The sequence below is a fragment of the Bison bison genome, unplaced genomic scaffold (genome assembly GCF_000754665.1).
Source record: "Bison bison bison isolate TAMUID 2011002044 unplaced genomic scaffold, Bison_UMD1.0 scf7180017864303, whole genome shotgun sequence".
NCBI classification, from domain to species: domain Eukaryota; kingdom Metazoa; phylum Chordata; class Mammalia; order Artiodactyla; family Bovidae; genus Bison; species Bison bison.
In genome coordinates this window covers 4,031,701-4,048,800 of record NW_011494875.1, presented here as the reverse complement: position 1 = coordinate 4,048,800, position 17,100 = coordinate 4,031,701, and the positions used below count along the sequence as shown (strand labels likewise).

The following is a 17,100-nucleotide window of genomic DNA, read 5'->3' as shown; positions in this document are numbered from 1 at the left end:
GGCAAATGGCGCCTCAGACCCCGCGGGCCGACCCCTCGGTGCCACCCGGGCTCGCGGGTCTGTGGGTGAGGGTAGGTGGGGAGAAGCCAGAGTTAAACTTAGGAAGCCCTAAGATCCTCGAAAACCCGGCTTCTCTTCCCTTTTGCAGATTAGAAACTTGCTTTGTTTGGGAACAGACGGGTGAAAGTAATGCTGAGAGGCATCGCAGACTGTCTCCACGGGATGAGTGAAGTTGGTAACTTTTCCATTCATGGAAGTGAGAGGATCTTAGTCTTAGCCTCAGTCCTCGTTTAAGAGGAATATCCTGATTTTATAGGTCTGAGGGATATGACCATTTCCAAGTTGTTTGTGTCCTGTCTCGTGGAAGTGCATTGCTGGGAAGGTAGCATAGCGTGCACGTTGAATTCAAAGTAATCTCCTTTGAGCGCGTTTTTTTACGCGTGTATTTAGAGAATAGAGCCAGAACAGCGTTTTGTTTATCATGGTTTTAGTACTCCATTCCCCGCTCTCCCTGTGTCTTGTTTTTCTTTCTGAGCCATGTCGTAAGTCTTGGATAAAAGATGCTTGGGAAGGAATTGACCTTTTATTCCATAATTACTTTGTTGACTCGGATCCAAGATGAAGTTATTTATGGGCATTCTGGTATCAGTGTAGATTAACTTAAAACTTTACATACAAAACCCCAAGCTTTCTAAGCTTTTAATTTCTGTTTGCTACATTTCAATCCATTTTTGTGTCCTTTAGAGTCCTAGAAATTCTATTAACAGATTTTGTATTTCCTCATATTTTTTAAGCTTTTCCAGAGTTGTTGACGGCCAAGAGGGAAGAGAGTAGCATAAAATGTAAGATGAGGGTTTTCCTAAGGGATCAGGTTTTCAGTTTACAGTTTTCGCTGAATCATGTTCTTTATGCTTAGTCACTGTTTCTTACTACAGAAGTTTAATCGGGGATAACATGTTTTGCTAACTTTTTAAGTTGCTAATTTGTTTTTATTTGGTATTTTAATGCGGTGACATAGCTCTTTTGTGTATGTGTGATTCTGGAATTGTTAGTGGGTGGAGTTTTGAGAGTGTTATCAGAGAACTGAAGTTTCCGATATAGGCAAACTTTTATGCATTCCAAGTGTACTAGGTATTTAATTTCAATCCAGTACTTTTGTATGGCTAGCATTGGAGACTTTTTTTTTTTTTTAATAAACAAAATGTCCTAATATGCTATTAAAGAAAAATAGTACATATTTTGGGATACTGTATATAGTTAGAGAGGTGCTTTAAGGTCACCAAAATAGGTCTTGTTTCATGTGTGTTTACTATTTGATAGGCTGTGTTACTAAAATGTGGCTTTTAATGGCATAAGCCTTATGCTATTTGGGGTGGTTTTGGTAACTCTTGTAACTAAGTTACCATGACTGCTTGTTTCATTAAAAGAAGTTAGCACATGCTTTGGAATGACATGGTATTTGTAGAATTTATTAATGTTCAAGTCTTCAGTCAAAAGGCTATAAAATATTATTTAATTTCAAATTTATTTTTGATGAAATAAGTGAGATTGGCTTTGGACTAGTGGTTTTTACACTATAGGTAGCTCAATAGTTAAATACAAGATAAGCATGCCTCAATTACAACCCAGTCTTTGGAAATCTTTTTCCAAAAAGGTTTGTCTTTTTTTTTTAAGAGTGGGTAATGTTAGCATTAGATCCTCATATGATTGTTTTTAATAAACTTTATAAGTATAAATGCCCTGATATAGAAATATATATATATAGATAAAGTTTTGTGCATGTGTGTGTGTCTGTTGTGTAAAGTGATCTGTCTTCTGAGCAATACTTGTTTGTGTCGTACTGGACACGCTAATAATTATAACCAACCTTTGTAGAGTACAAGGTGGTTTTCACAGTAGAGTAATTACATCACGGTCACAAAGCTGAGTTCTTGGAAGCCCATTCCCCTGTTCCATGCTGCCCGTTGTAATAAGTTGAGTTCCACCATTCTGGTGGATTATTTTTATCTGAGTATCAACTCAAATAGGTTCTGGTATGAATATTAAATATTAATATTTGTTATTTTAATTTCTGATATGTCTATAGTAATTTCTTTTGTTTATTTAGTGGAGAACAATTTCAAGTAGTTAGGATTTTCACTTTGAGATGTTACCTATATGTTACCTATGACCGTATTTAGAAATGCAAGATTTATGTTTTGATTATATCATAACTGGAAGGGTAAAAACTTGAAAACAAAATTCCACATAATTAGGTCATCATTCTATTAAAAAAAAAAAGGCAGAACCAAAATTTAATAAAAGAATGTATACAGTGTAACCAGTTTAGCCATTTTGAACTCATCAGTAGGCCAGGTAGTTTGAGATGGGAGTTTAATGATCTTGGATTTTTCAGTCTTAGCTAGTCATCCCAGCCCCCCTTTTTATACCAATAAAGTAAAATATCCAATTGAGGTTATATTTTTATTATGGCCTTTCAAACTGAGTGCACCTATCAGTAAATCAGCAGCAGTGTTTGTATTTATTGTGCAGTAGCACCTCTGACTATGCAGTAAGCATGGGACTTGCTCTGGAGGAGTTAAAACTGATTGCTAAATATGAAATTTCAGTCATAGACTTACTGGTTAACTAATGAGCCAGTCTGTCTGTCTGTAGTTCCATTTCAGCCTTTCAGTGAAGCAACATTTTATTGTCTCAGTGGAATTTTTTTTTAATCTAATATCATTCAGTTCAGTCGCTCAGTCATGTCCGACTCTTTGCAATCCCATGGACTGCAGCACGCCAGGCTTCCCTGCCCATCACCAACTCCCAGAGCTTACTCAAACTCATATCCATCGAGTTGGTGATGCCATCCAACCGTCTCATCCTCTGTCATTCCCTTCTCCTCCTACCTTCAGTCTTGCCCAGCATGAGAGTCTTTTCCAATGAGTCAGTTCTTCACATCACGTGGCCAAAGTATTGGAACTTCAGCCTCAGACCTTCCAATGAATATTCAGGACTGCTTTCCTTTAGGATGGACTGGGCTGATCTCCTTGCAGTCCAAGGGACTCTCAAGAGTCTTCTCCAACACCACAGTTCAAAAACATCAGTTCTTTGGTACTCAGCTTTCTTTACGGTCCAACTCTCGCATCCATACATGACTACTGGGAAAACCATAGCTTTAATATACGGACCTTTGTCAGTAAAGGTCTAATATCATATTGTAATATTAAGGAAGTAGACTTATGACACTTCCTTTCCTCACCCTCTGCGTACTTAGTCACCTGCACACATGTGGAGACCTTGATTTCTGCTTTTCTTTTTGAATTGCATCCCTCTATAGTCAGTAAACTAACCAGACTGCAGGATTCATTAAAAAGTTAAAGAAAATATACAGTTAAACATTTCCTTCTGTGCCTTTTGTTATTATTTTTTTAAACAATGGAAGATTGAAATTAATTTTCTTTATTTTTCCCTTTGATTTGCTTTTTTTGATGGACAGTTTAGCTTATTCCACGTATAATGCCTGGAACATATGCCCTAGATGCTCAGTAAATATTTGAATACTTTTGACACTTTGTAGAAGGTACAATGAAGTAATTTTTGATTTTGACTCAATCTGGTTGACTAATAATAGATTTATAAAGTATGTTTTTATGATGTATGTAGCTTTCCATGGATCAAGAATTGTTTTGGAATCCATTTGGTTATTTCTTGTACTATAATAATTTCACTCATATTAATAAACGAGGCTCTAATTAAGGCACAATCTTGAATACAAGGAACACTGGAGATCCCCTGGAGAAGGAAATGGAAACTCACTCCAGAATTCTTGCCTGGGAAATCCCATGGACAGAGGAGCGTGGCAGACTACAGTCCATGGGGTCATGAAAGAGTCAGGCATGACTTAGTGACTAAACAGCAAGAGCAACATGACTGGTATTACCAAGGAAAAATGCTGTGTGTGATGAACACATGAGTATATGGAATCTGTGTCTTACCTTGCCTTTGCGTTTGTGGAAAAGTACCATTTAAGCTGATAAAGATTTGAGACAACAGGAAGGGGGGAGGAGAGAGAGAGAGTATGTGTGTGTGTGTCCGTATCTGTGTCTGTCTGTCTTTGAGTCAGAGGCAGACCTTAAGATCAGCCTGAGGCAGCAAGTTGTGTTGAATATTTGGATGACTTGATTTAGCATATTTTAAAATCAAGTTAATTTGCAGTTCTTTATTTATCTACGTATTGTAATGAATTTGGAAAAATAATTCTTTTTTGAAGGCAATATCTTTATGTCTAGAAATAGCCTTAAATAACAAGATCTCATTTCACTGTATGGGCAAATGCCATGTCTTAAAATTGTTTTTATGGATTACTTATCAGCCTCAGATTATGAGTTGGCCTAGAATTTCTGTTGGAGAAAATTGAAACTATTGTAAAGCATTTAATCATTTACAATATTTTGCAGTCTAATGAAACTTTTTCCAGTCATTCAACTTTAAGTGTAAATAGATATGTTATTTGGAAGATTAAGATTCTGGTTTAGAGTTTTTTTAAAAAACTTAATATTGGGGAGTTTTAAATTAAGCTCATCTTGAGCTTGAAGCTCAGTTGTAACAATATGTTTTCTGCCGGACCTGCTGTGTCACTGTTCAACTGATAAATCAGGAATCAACATTTTAAACTTGTTTCATAGAATTCCTGAGCGATTGTGAAATACTTTTTGGAGGCATATTTAATTTGATAATAGCGATTTTGAAAGAGGATGGATCTGAAAGTTTTAAATTTTGAAAGAATACCTGAGAATACTCTTTGGGTATTGTCTAGTGCATTCTTAAAAATCTTATTTCTTAATATATTTAATTGTAAAATTGACTTAAACTTGATTGCTTCTTTGTATAACTGTTTTGAGTAAACAGCTCAGTTTACAAACAGTAAATTTGTACTGTTTTGTACATTTATATTGAGCATTACATATGTAAGTTTTTAAAAAAATAATTTAGTAAAACACTAATGTTCAAAGCAAAGTAATGTGCTATTATAATTAGAAAGGACCAAGAAGACTTTCTTGACCACAAGAGTGATTAAGTGCTGGGATAAACTACAAGCAAAGCAAAGTTGTGTAACCTCCATTCCTCAAATAACATCTTAAAATTGCATCACTGGTTACTGAAGTGCTGTCTTATTTTCTTAAACTTTTGTAAGTAAGCATATCTGTTTTTGTCCGTATATATTGATCAGATATAGATTGCAGTCCTAGCTCTGCCACTTACTAGGTAGATGACCTTGGGTAAGTCACTTAGCCCTTCTGTACCTCAGTTTTCTCTGGGCTGTTACAAGGATTAAGTGACATTAACATGGTATATATTAATACCAAGAAGGATAGAGTACCTAGTTAATGTTCCTTTTTCCTTTAGGCCTACTTCAATAAATAATAAATGTTATGGACTTACCGCTGTGGATACTTGTATTTATTATTTTTTTAAACATTTGTCCAAAGGAGGAATAGTGTGGAGGAGTCTATTTATTTTGAACCTTGAGAGCCTTCTACTTCAGCCTTTTAAAGTTGTTGCTGTTATGCATTAACTCAGTTGTTTGTAACAGTTGCTATTTTAAACACATCTGAATTAAGGGATGTTTTGAGATGTGTTCTGTCTGGTGTGGTCATGTGATGTGCATGTAACATAAAGTGTTCCTATTAGTTCTGAGAGCATGGGTCACTTCTGTTGGAACTGCTTGTATTTTTAGGTTTCTCTCTTAGTAACAGTCAAGTTTATAACCTTCAGCATGTGAGATGAACTCAGTCTAGTTGTTGCAAAATAAGAAAGCTGCAGCTGTTTTCACAATCTAATCATTCAGTAAAATTTGTCTTCTTATTAAAGTTTCTCTGCATAAGTTACAGATGTCATCAGTAGCCTGTCATTTGTTCTATTTTGACCCCTTTAGCAGTATATCTTTAATTTATAGGTCATTTCCTTGGCTTTAAATTTCATAGGGATAAACATTCAGAAGTATTCATGATTTGTAACTTTTAAAAACATTTTAAAATGTAGTTTTGTTGATAAATGTGTGCCTTGTTTTCTTCTGTCCCTGGCATCAGTACATACCATAATATCAACTCAGAACTTTGCTGCTTAATCAACAAAAACTCTGTCAAATAGCAAAAAAAAAAAAAAAACTTTGCTATTTGAGTTTGAGGAAAATTAAGTCTGTCCTAGAGACAAAGAAATAGCTATCTGGGGAATAATTATTTTACATTAGCCACCTAGATGCAAGATTTGAATTTATGGAAAAAAATATTGAAAGAGCTAGCAATCTCTTATGCACTGAAGTGAAGAAAATAGGCTAAAAATTGGCTTCTTATCCAGGAAATTATTAATTTGGGGAATTTTGAGGTGAGTTACCTGTGCCATATGCAAGTGGAGGTATATAGTAAGTACGTAGCTGTAGAGATCTGAAGTTTGGACGAGGGATCTGGGCAGGAGGTACAGATAAGTTTTCAGCATATAAATGGCAATTGAAGCTTTTGAGAAATTGAGAGCACCCTGGGAGAATGTATAGATTGAACCAGAAAGAACATGGATCCTTGAAGAAGAGAAATATTTTAGAAGAAAAGATTAAGGAATAACCAGAAATAGGGGGAAAAGCAGGGAAATGTGAGATCATAGAAACTAAAGAAAGATAGTAGTTCGGAAAGGAGGAGGAATTAGTCAACAAAGTGATGTAATGGCTAAAAAGATGAGGTCTGGAAAAAATGCCCTTTGAATTTAGCACTGGGAATCTTGATGCAGCGGTTTTAATGAGTGGTTGTAAAAATAAAGCCATGTTAGAGGGCTGAAGAGTACATGGGACGTTAACAGGCTTTGTTTATTTGTTGCTTTTCTTTTGAAAGCTTGAGTGAATAGGACAAAGTAGTAGCAAAAGCAAGATACTGCTTTATTACTTAGGGTTTAAAGAAGAAATAGTCTTCTAAGTTTTTGCTGCTAATAGGAACAAGCCATTAAAGAAGTTGAAGATTTACAGAAAAGAAGACATTGAATAGGCTTAGTAATTATAATTTAAATCGGTGCATTGTGGCAGTGCTTTCTCTGTGTATGAAACTTTTCTTGATAAAAGCAGGGAAAACCATTAGTTATCTGTAATCCTTTCATGTTATTTTATGGCTGCTATTTCTTTGCTTAAAATCCTCAGTGATTTCTAACTACTTGAAGCCTGAACGCTTTAGAATAACATACAGCACACTTTCCGTGATCTGTCTTATTCCTGTCTGGCCTCATCTCTCACAGGTACTTTGCATGTCACCTGTGAGCCAACAACACTGGGAGACTTGAGGGCCCCTCAGCATGTTTTGCCAGTTTTTGCGTTGTGTATTTGCATATGCTGTTACTTCAGCATTGAATACCCTTCTTCCTTTCTAACCCTACCCTCCTATGCTTAAGACTTCTCATCTTTCAAGACTGCTGTGAATTCTTCTCTACTCTCTTCTCATATTGATTATTTTCTCTGTCGTGTTAATCATATTAAAAAGTGGCATGACTTTACTTTCATCTCTGATCTTGTGCTGTAGCTCCTTGAAAAGTGGCACTGTGTCTCCTAATCTTTATATTGCCATACCAAACACATGGTACATGGCAGTTAAGCAATAAATAAGTGTTGAATAAATGAATGGAAACCATGGCCCTCAGAAGTAAGTGATTTGCCCACTGTCACAGAACTGGAGCTAGAACTTATATTTTTTGGTTAAGTGCCCTCTATGTTTTATTAATAATAAGGCTTACTCTCTTGATTTGTTACAGAATTTCTTAAGGCATATGTAGAAGGAGAGGTCAATAGCTGAAATCTGAATTTATGTATTTAGAAAGAATATAAAGAAAACTTCTAATCAGATTCTAGTTAAGTATTTTCATGAAATTTAGATTATTTTAGGAATATGATGAGGTCTGTGCAATGTGGGGTACATTATAATCAGTTTAATTAAAATGTAAAAAGATACAAGTGTTCTCTGAAATCTCGAAGTTAAATATGTATTAACTTGTTTTTGACATTAATTTATATACTAAACAATGTACTAGAATTTAAGTATTATATTTTGAAACGTTTGGCCTTTTGAGCAGATTGTTATGTGTTATGTAAAAATGAATTTTTGACTTCTTGAGTTGATTTCTTAAGTCGGTTCAAGATAGATCAATTATATGTAACATAAACTCGTTAAATGTTTATTTTATGTATTTCATTCCGTATAAGCCAATATACCTTCATGATTTGATTTTTATTCTTAAAACATTGTTTTAAAAACCAACTGCTTTTTGCCTAACATCTTATTTCTTTTCCATCTCAATAACCAGAGCTGGACTGGCCATCATGGAGGAGGAGCTGCAGCATTCGCACTGCGTTAATTGTGTCAGTAGACGATGTATGACAAGACCAGAGCCTGGGATTTCCTGTGACTTGATTGGTTGTCCATTGGTTTGTGGAGCAGTTTTCCATGCATGTAAGGCTGATGAGCATCGACTTTTATGTCCATTTGAACGAGTGCCTTGCTTAAATAGTGACTTTGGATGTCCATTTACAATGGCTCGAAATAAAGTTGCTGAACATCTAGAAACGTGCCCTGCAAGTGTGGTGTGCTGTACCATGGAATGGAACCGATGGCCAGTTAGTTATGCAGACCGGAAATCATATGAAAATCTAAGCAGAGATGTTGATGAAGTGGCACAATTAGACATGGCCTTGGCCCTTCAAGACCAACGGATGCTCTTAGAATCTCTCAAAGTAGCCACCATGATGTCAAAAGCAACTGATAAAGTGTCAGAACCTAGAGAACAGATCTCAGTTAAACCAAGTGTCTCAGAAATACCACATACTAATGGTTTGGTGTCAGTTGATGAAGAATCTTATGGTGCACTTTATCAAGCTACTGTTGAAACAACCCGAAGTTTGGCTGCTGCTTTAGATATTCTGAATACTGCTACAAGAGACATTGGCATGCTAAGTACGAGTCTTTGTGCTTCCCTAAATGAAATGAATGAAGAGCAAAAAGCCAGAGAAGGCTTACAGAATAGAAACCAGAAAGACCAGGACCATCTTTATGAGGATGAGATGGGAGCAGTAGGTGGAATTGACCATAAGGACACGAGTCAGAATGCCCAGTTGGAGCAAAATGGTTCAAGTGATTTATTATGTGACTTTAATGCCAGTTCTTATGGCACTTCTGCTCTTTGTAATGGCTTTCCTTTGGAAGATATATGTGCACAGGTCATTGAGCAGAACCAGGATTTACATACTGACTCAAAACAAAGTAACTTAACAAATGGAGAATGTGTAGCATCAGGTGGCTCTTCAGAACCTTCTAGTTCACTTTTAGTAGCAGCACAAGTTCGGGAAGTAATACCACCTAATGCTTTGCCTAATGGCACGGTTCAGCATATCCTCATGCCAGATGATGATGAAGACTTGTGTTGGAAAAAAGTAGACTTAGGGGACCTACGGAATGTGGATGTCTTATCTTTCAGTCACCCTCCTTCATTCAAATTTCTTTCGAATTCATGTTGGTCTAAACCAAAGGAAGATAAAGCAGTAGATACATCAGATTTGGAAGTTGCGGAAGATCCAATGGGTCTCCAAGGAATAGATCTGATCACAGCAGCATTACTGTTTTGTCTAGGAGATTCTCCAGGTGGGAGGGGTATATCTGATAGTCGCATGGCTGATGTTTATCATGTTGACTTTGGGACTCAGACTTTTTCACTTCCATCTACCATTTTAGCTACAGATACAATGGTTGGGGAAATAGCTTCAGCTTCAGCTTGCGATCATGCCAACCCACAGCTTTCAAATCCAAGCCCTTTTCAGACACTGGGGCTGGACTTAGTATTGGAATGTGTCGCTAGGTACCAGCCCAAGCAGCGTCCAATGTTTACATTTGTTTGTGGACAATTATTTAGAAGAAAAGAATTTTCATCACATTTTAAGAACGTGCATGGTGACATTCATGCTGGACTCAATGGCTGGATGGAACAGAGGTGTCCTTTAGCATATTATGGTTGTACCTATTCACAGCGTAGATTTTGTCCATCAACACAAGGAGCAAAGATTATACATGACCACCATTTGCGGTCATTTGGAGTTCAGCCGTCTGTATCTACAGTGTTAGTAGAGCCTGCTAGAAACTGTGTGCTGGGTTTACATAGTGACCATCTAAGTAGTCTTCCTTTTGAAGTCCTGCAACATATTGCAGGATTTCTCGATGGCTTCAGCTTATGCCAGCTCTCATGTGTATCCAAGTTAATGAGGGATGTGTGTGGCAGTCTTCTCCAGTCTCGTGGAATGGTCATACTTCAGTGGGGGAAAAAGAAGTATCCAGAAGGAAATTCGTCATGGCAGATAAAAGAAAAGGTTGGTGTCATTTAATTGTATCAACCCCATATTTGACATATAATAGGCACTTAATAATGTTGTTGCTGTGAAATTGATCATCCTTGTTGTGAAATTGCATGCATGCATGCTAAGTTGCTTTAGTCATGTCCATCTCTTTGTGACCCTATGGACTGTAGCCCGCCAGGCTCCTCTGTCCATGGGATTCTTCAGGCAAGAGTACTGGAGTGGGTTGCTGTGCCCTCCTCCAGGGGATCTTCCGACCCAGGGATCAAACCTGTGTCTCTTAATGTTTCCTGCACTGACACGCAGGTTCTTTACCACTAACGCCACCTGGGAAACCCATTGTGAAATTGACCATCCTTAAAAATAATTCAGTATGATGACAAACTTTTTTATAAAGATAATTAATAAAAATGTGAATACATTGTTAGAATTGTTAGTCATAATCACATATTTACTGCAGACATCCTAGAACTAGATTCTAATGTCATATGACAGAGGCCACTTGTAGTTCTTCAGTTGAGGGGTTCTGTTCCTACTTCTTCTGAAACAACTCCCTTTGCTTGAGTCCATATTAACCACCTTCTTTCTAATTTGGGCTCCATCTGAAACATTTGCACTGTAGGATGATGGAGGAATCAAGGAGAAGGTTTCTTTTTAATTGCTTGCAGTTGGCAGCTTCTGTACATTCTTAGCCCTTTCTTTCTTAGAACTTGGTTGTTACAAGTAAAACTTAAACAAGGAGACATGAAAAAAAAGTCTCCTACTAGCAGGTGACCAGTGGAGTATTTGGGGTATGTTGTTCAGTCCCTAAGTTGCATCTGACACATTGCAGCCCCATAGACTGCAGCAGGCCAGGCTTCCCTGTCCTTCACTATCTCCCAGAGTTTGCCCAAATTCATGTCCATTGAGTCTGTGATGCCATCCAACCATCTCATCCTCTGCTGCCCACTTCTCCTTTTGCCTTCAGTCTTTCCCAGCATCAGGATCTTTTCCAGTGAGTTGTCTCTTCACATCAAGTGGCCAAAGTATTGGGGCTTTGGCATCAGTCCTTCCAATGAGTATTCAGGGTTGATTTCCTTTAGGATTGACTAATTAGGTCTTCTTACAGTCAAAGGGACTCTCAAAAATCTTCTTCTGTATCACCACAGTTTGACAGTGTCAATTTGGGATATAGAAAACAAAATGGATGGATGTGGAGATGGCTTGCAGTGAAATAAAGGCAGTAGGATTTGGTGGTGGTGGTGGGGACTGTGGGTTTAGCACGGAACAAGGGTGTGTTGAAGATTGGAAGCTTGACCAGGAGATTTGGGCAGGTCTGGGAACAAAGCCTAGCTCCACCATTTTCCTTGTGTGATATCTTATTTTTGCCAGCTTCTGTTTGAGGCACTATCCAGTAGAAACTAGAAGGCATTACAACTGTCTTTGATTGAAAGTGTTTTTTCATTTTAGAGCATTTATAAAATGAAACTTTGATTTCATAAAGTACAAAAAACTTTAATAACCTTCATATTGGTTGAACAGGGGTCATATTTCTGGGTACTTTGTTTTTACCACCCTTAGGTTTTCTCTTATTTTTACTCATTGCTCCAGTTTTGTTTTGTTTTTTTTCATTGCTCCAGTTTTTGAGAATTTTGCATCTGCTTCTGTGCTCTCCTGAAACTTTGACCAGTAAATGAGCACATTAATTATTTTATGTAGAAAATTTCATAGTTGCTGTGTATATGTGAGCATGTGTTTGTCTTCATTTACTACATGATTTGGTGTATTGCTGCCATTGGGCTGGGACACTCAGAGCATGGTCCCTTTTTGTCCTTGCCCACTAGTATTGATCTATGAGGTGAAATATTTTCTGGGGATTCTGTCACTACAGAAAATGTCATCTACTCGTGGAGTTTAAATTGCCATCATTTATACAAATTGCTTACATGTGTATATCCCTGGCCATCTTCTCCTCTGAATTCCAGGTCATTATATATAGGCACCTACTGGACATCTCCATTTGATTATCTTCAGTAAACTCAGCTTATCCAGCCTACTCCATTTCTCTACCCCTCTTAATCTCAGAAAGTTGCATTAGCATCTCTTAAGTGGCCTAAACTAGGAATTTGGGAGTTAAGGTTAGCCCCTTTCCCCCCTTTATTCCCTTCTCCTGGTATTCACACAGTCCTGCTGTCCCCCTTCTTCACGCCCCTCAGGTTCACTTCCCTTTTCTACTGCTGTTTCCCTGATTGGTCCTGCCTGCCGCTCTCTTCTGGGTTACTATAGCAGCCACTTCCTTACTGGGCTTCTGTTTCCAACTGAGTCCCTCTCCAACATATTGCCTGTAGAAGACGTAGAGTGGTAAATAATTTCTTGAATACAGTTCTTACGCTGTAGTGCTTAAACCCTTTTAAAATGTCTGTCCATTGCCCTGGGTTAGGGCCAGATTCCTTAATGAAACATTTAAGAGTTTTCATAATTTTGTCCTTACTTGCCTCTTCAGTTTCCATTCCAGCCATGGAATTTACTAGTAGTTGTTGAATGTTTTCTTCTTGCCTTAAGGTGTTTGAGTACACTGTCCCTGAAACGTCCGTTTGAATGCTTGAAATGTGTAGACAGTGTGCACTTTTATTAGTTTATTTAATCTACTGTCCCTATTTATGGATTAAAAAAAACTGGTTAAGTAACTTGTCCTTGGATTCAGACCTGGGAACCTGTTTCTGGAGCTTGTGATCGTCATCTCCTTGGTATATCCTGCTTATTCTTCAGACCTTATCTTGTCGAGAAAGCCTTCTCCAAAAGTTCTTAGGTGCATTTTTTCCCAGAAATGCATTCTATAATGATATGGAATTAAGAACTGTTCATTTTACAAAAAGTTCTATAAAAATTTCCAAAAACATTGAAGTACGTGTATTCGTCAGTATTACTAAATGCCTTTACTATTTATAAATAGTGAAGAGAAAGGTTCCTCTGCACAGTATCCTAGAGTGTTTTTTAGTATACTTCATATGGTGTAATGGACATATTTTTGGAGAAAAAACACTTGTATTATCAATATCTCCTATATACATAGTCCTTTGGGTAGGATGAAAATCTAGTACAGTATATGTTATTTTAGGAAGTGACTCTAAATGTTCTATAGAAATTAAAACTTGCTTAATAAGCTAGGTTGGATATGATTTTTTAATGCTAAGTTTTTTTCTTTTTTGTTATTAGATTTCTTAAAGTCATAATGTCATAGAAGTTATCTTATAAATATTTAATAAAAAGATTTGTATCAAAACGAATTTCGTAGCAAGCCACCTGAAACTTATTTCTCATAACAGAAATGAATGTAGTTCGAGCAAGAAATATGTTTTAATTCTTATAAATTGGCTGGTTTAAATCTGAAGTAGAATTTTGTTCTAGGTATGGCGATTCAGTACTGCATTTTGTTCTGTCGATGAATGGAAGTTTGCTGATATCCTGAGCATGGCTGACCACCTGAAGAAGTGCAGTTACAACATTGTAGAGAAGCGGGAGGAAGCGATCCCACTGCCGTGTATGTGCGTGACACGAGAACTCACTAAAGAAGGACGTTCACTTCGCTCAGTTTTAAAACCTGTACTTTAAAAAGTCAAATTCCACTTGCACATACATGCAAGCTCCTAGTATAATTTCTTTGTAATATGTGACACCTTATTAATGTATTAAAGATTACAACTAGCTAAATTTATTGTCACTATGTATATAATGTTTTGAAGTGACATATATTTTTATAAAGTACTGATTAGTTGGGAAAAAGTTGCCTTAATATTTGAAATGTGTGAATTTTTTGGAACTTGCTGGACAGGGTGATTTAATTTTTGGCTACATAATTTTCAGAATTAGTATTTTTAATGGTGTGCATATTTTGGTTCTTACATTTGTTGCTTCTTAAACTAACAAGATCCTGACCAAACAATTTACTCCTCATTTTCTGTGGGTTACAACCCATGCATTCAAAAAGCAAAACTTTGATTCTGATTTTTACATCATAGGCTCTTCAGATAAAACATTCAGTTGCTTAAGCACTGCATAAAAACATTATAAAATTTTTATTTTCTAGTGTTCCCGTTACATAATTGTTGATATGGAAATGATCTGTAATGTAAACATAATATTTAAATCGTGAATGATGTTGATAATGCCATTTATCGTGTTTTAAAAATAATCCACAAAAATATTGTCTCCTTTTGTATTTACACCTCTCATACAGAGAGTTACCATTTGCACCTTTTTTTGATTAGATGCCACATCCAAAGACTCATAGCAATATGTTACATGACAGGTTAAAGCAAAATCAAACCCAAAAAAAGCCTGTGAATTTAATTTGAAATTGTATATATTTGCTAGGAATTTGATATTTGGAGAGAAGAAAATACAGTCGACCCTTCATATCTGGATATCCATGGATTCAATCAAAGGATGGAAAATGTTTGGAAAAAAAAAATTCCATGAAATTCCAAAAAACACAACTTGAATTTGCCACTCATCTTCAACTATTTACATAGCACTTACATTATATTTGGGCTTTCCTGGTGGCTCAGACGGTAAAGTATCTGCCTGCAATGCAGGAGACATGGTTTGATCCATGGATCAGGAAGATCCCCTGGAGAAGGAAATGGCCACCCACTCCAGTATTCCTGTCTGAAGAATTCCATGGACAGAGGAGCCTGGCAAGCTACAGTACATGGGGTCGCAAAGAGTCAGACATGACTGAACAACTAACATTACACTACTACTACATTATATTTACAATTATTTACATGGTGTTTTCATTACATTCAGTTCAGTCGCTCAGTCTTGTCTAATTCTATGCGACCCTATAGACTGCAACGTGTGCCAGGCTTCCTGTCCATCACCAACTCCTGGAGCTTGCTAAAACTCATGTTCATCGAGTCGGTGATGCCATCTAACCATTTCATGCTCTGTCATCCCCTTCTCCTGCCTTCAGTCTTTGCATTAGGTACTATTAATAGTTTAGAGATGATATAAAGTGTATGGGAGGTGTGCATGGGTTATGTGCAGATACTGTGCCATTTTATATGAAGCAGTTGAACATCTGTGAATTTTGGTACTGCAGGGAGTCCTGGAACCAATCTTCTGCAGACACTGAGGGACAACTGACTGTATGCCCCATTTTAAGTTTGAGTTGGGCATGTTCTGTGAATAAATTTCAGATATTCACAGTGCAAAGGGCTTAACCTTTTTCAGAAGTGTTTAAAATTTTTGCCTTTTGGTGTTTATAAAAATCACAATTACGTTGTTTTAAGACATGTAAAAATGTGCCATTTGCTGTCCTTTTAAGGTGACAATCATGAACTGCAGAGAAGCCTGTCTTGGTTGACAATCTCTTTAAAACATTTCCAGGTTAATATTCCATACACTTCTCTACCAAAAAAGTTAAGAATTGCACCTTTATGTAAAAATCAAAATTTAACAGAAATATCTTCAAGGACCTGTTCTTGAGGTATTTGATTATAGTTTTCAAATCGATTTATGCTATCATTAACCTGATATGGTCAGTTTAAAAAATGAATATATCAGTATTAAGAAATAAATGGCAAAGATGGGGACATGTACTTAAATAATTTAGGTAACTTCTGGCATTTGGTAGTCTGAAATAGTTACAAATTACATTGTTATATATAAAATTTCAAAACTCTGTTTTGTCTTCTCTTCCTACTTTTGTCCCTAAGAGTGCTCTATTGTTAACTAGATTTTTGATTCCCATATATGGCATTCGGGCTGGGAAGAGGCATTCTTTGGGCATTACAGAAGAATTCTGAATTGCTTAAAACCTGATTTGGTTGGATCAAGTCCTTATTACAGTTGAAAAATACAGCATTGAAGACTAATCAGTTGTTTTGCCTCACCTGTCATTTTAATTAGTAGAATACTTATTTCTCAGTACTTAAACTATCATTTTGAACTGTGAGATTTGAATTACATAAACAGTCTATTTCTGTGAAAAAGTCAGAAGTAAGATATCAAATACTGTAAAATATAATTCTGCCTCTTGAAGTTTTGCTGAAGAATATGTCTGGTTAGGATAGCACAAACATTAACTTTTTGTTTTATGGTTGTGCTTTTTAAAAATCCTTGTTCGTTTAAGTTTAGACTCCTTATTTTCACACTAGATCCAGAGATATTTACCATTTTTCACCTTTTATTTTCTTTTACACATCTTTGGCTGTTTTCTTTTTGTTTGTTATGCCACCATATTATTTTGTTAAAATGTTTTCTTTGTGTAGTATTTGTTCAAGTTCTAATAAAATTAATATTTTCCTTTATATGGCTCAGTAACTTGAAAAAAACCTACATTTAAAATATTCATCCTTGTTTGACAAAGTTGAGACACAGTCATACTGTTTCTATAGTGCGGTTTTCTGCATGTTATAGGAGTTGCTTGATGATTATCATTGCACACCCATGTTTTACTGGTGAACATTATTACTATTTTTATTTAATACGGAAAACTCAATAGTTAGCTTTCTCTGCCCCTTCAGTGTCTTCTTTAAAGTAGCCCCACCTGGGGCTGTTGAATGGCTGAAGAGTTTCTGGCAATAGTATTTTTCTAAAACTTGTAGTGGGAACAATCTGTCTAGCCTTTTAAGCATGAAAAGGTTTGTGTGTTGGCCAAGTATGTTGTCATTTGAGGTCTTTATTGATTCCTTAGTCTTTGCTAGCCAGCAAGATAAAGGCAAGTATTAGGAAGGAAGGAAATACCTGAATTCACTTTTCTC

The 17,100-nt window shown here is 36.5% G+C and overlaps 1 protein-coding gene across 1 annotated transcript; it reads left to right on the top strand.

Annotated features, from left to right (window-relative positions):
* Positions 1–67: 67 nt before the first annotated feature.
* Positions 68–15,117, top strand: FBXO30 (F-box protein 30). Its single transcript, XM_010851495.1, has 3 exons — positions 68–231; positions 8,320–10,369; positions 13,742–15,117. The coding sequence occupies exons 2-3, from the start codon at positions 8,336–8,338 to the stop codon at positions 13,943–13,945; spliced, it is 2,238 nt and encodes a 745-aa protein (XP_010849797.1). The 5' UTR covers positions 68–231; positions 8,320–8,335; the 3' UTR covers positions 13,946–15,117.
* The last annotated feature ends 1,983 nt before the right edge of the window (positions 15,118–17,100 follow it).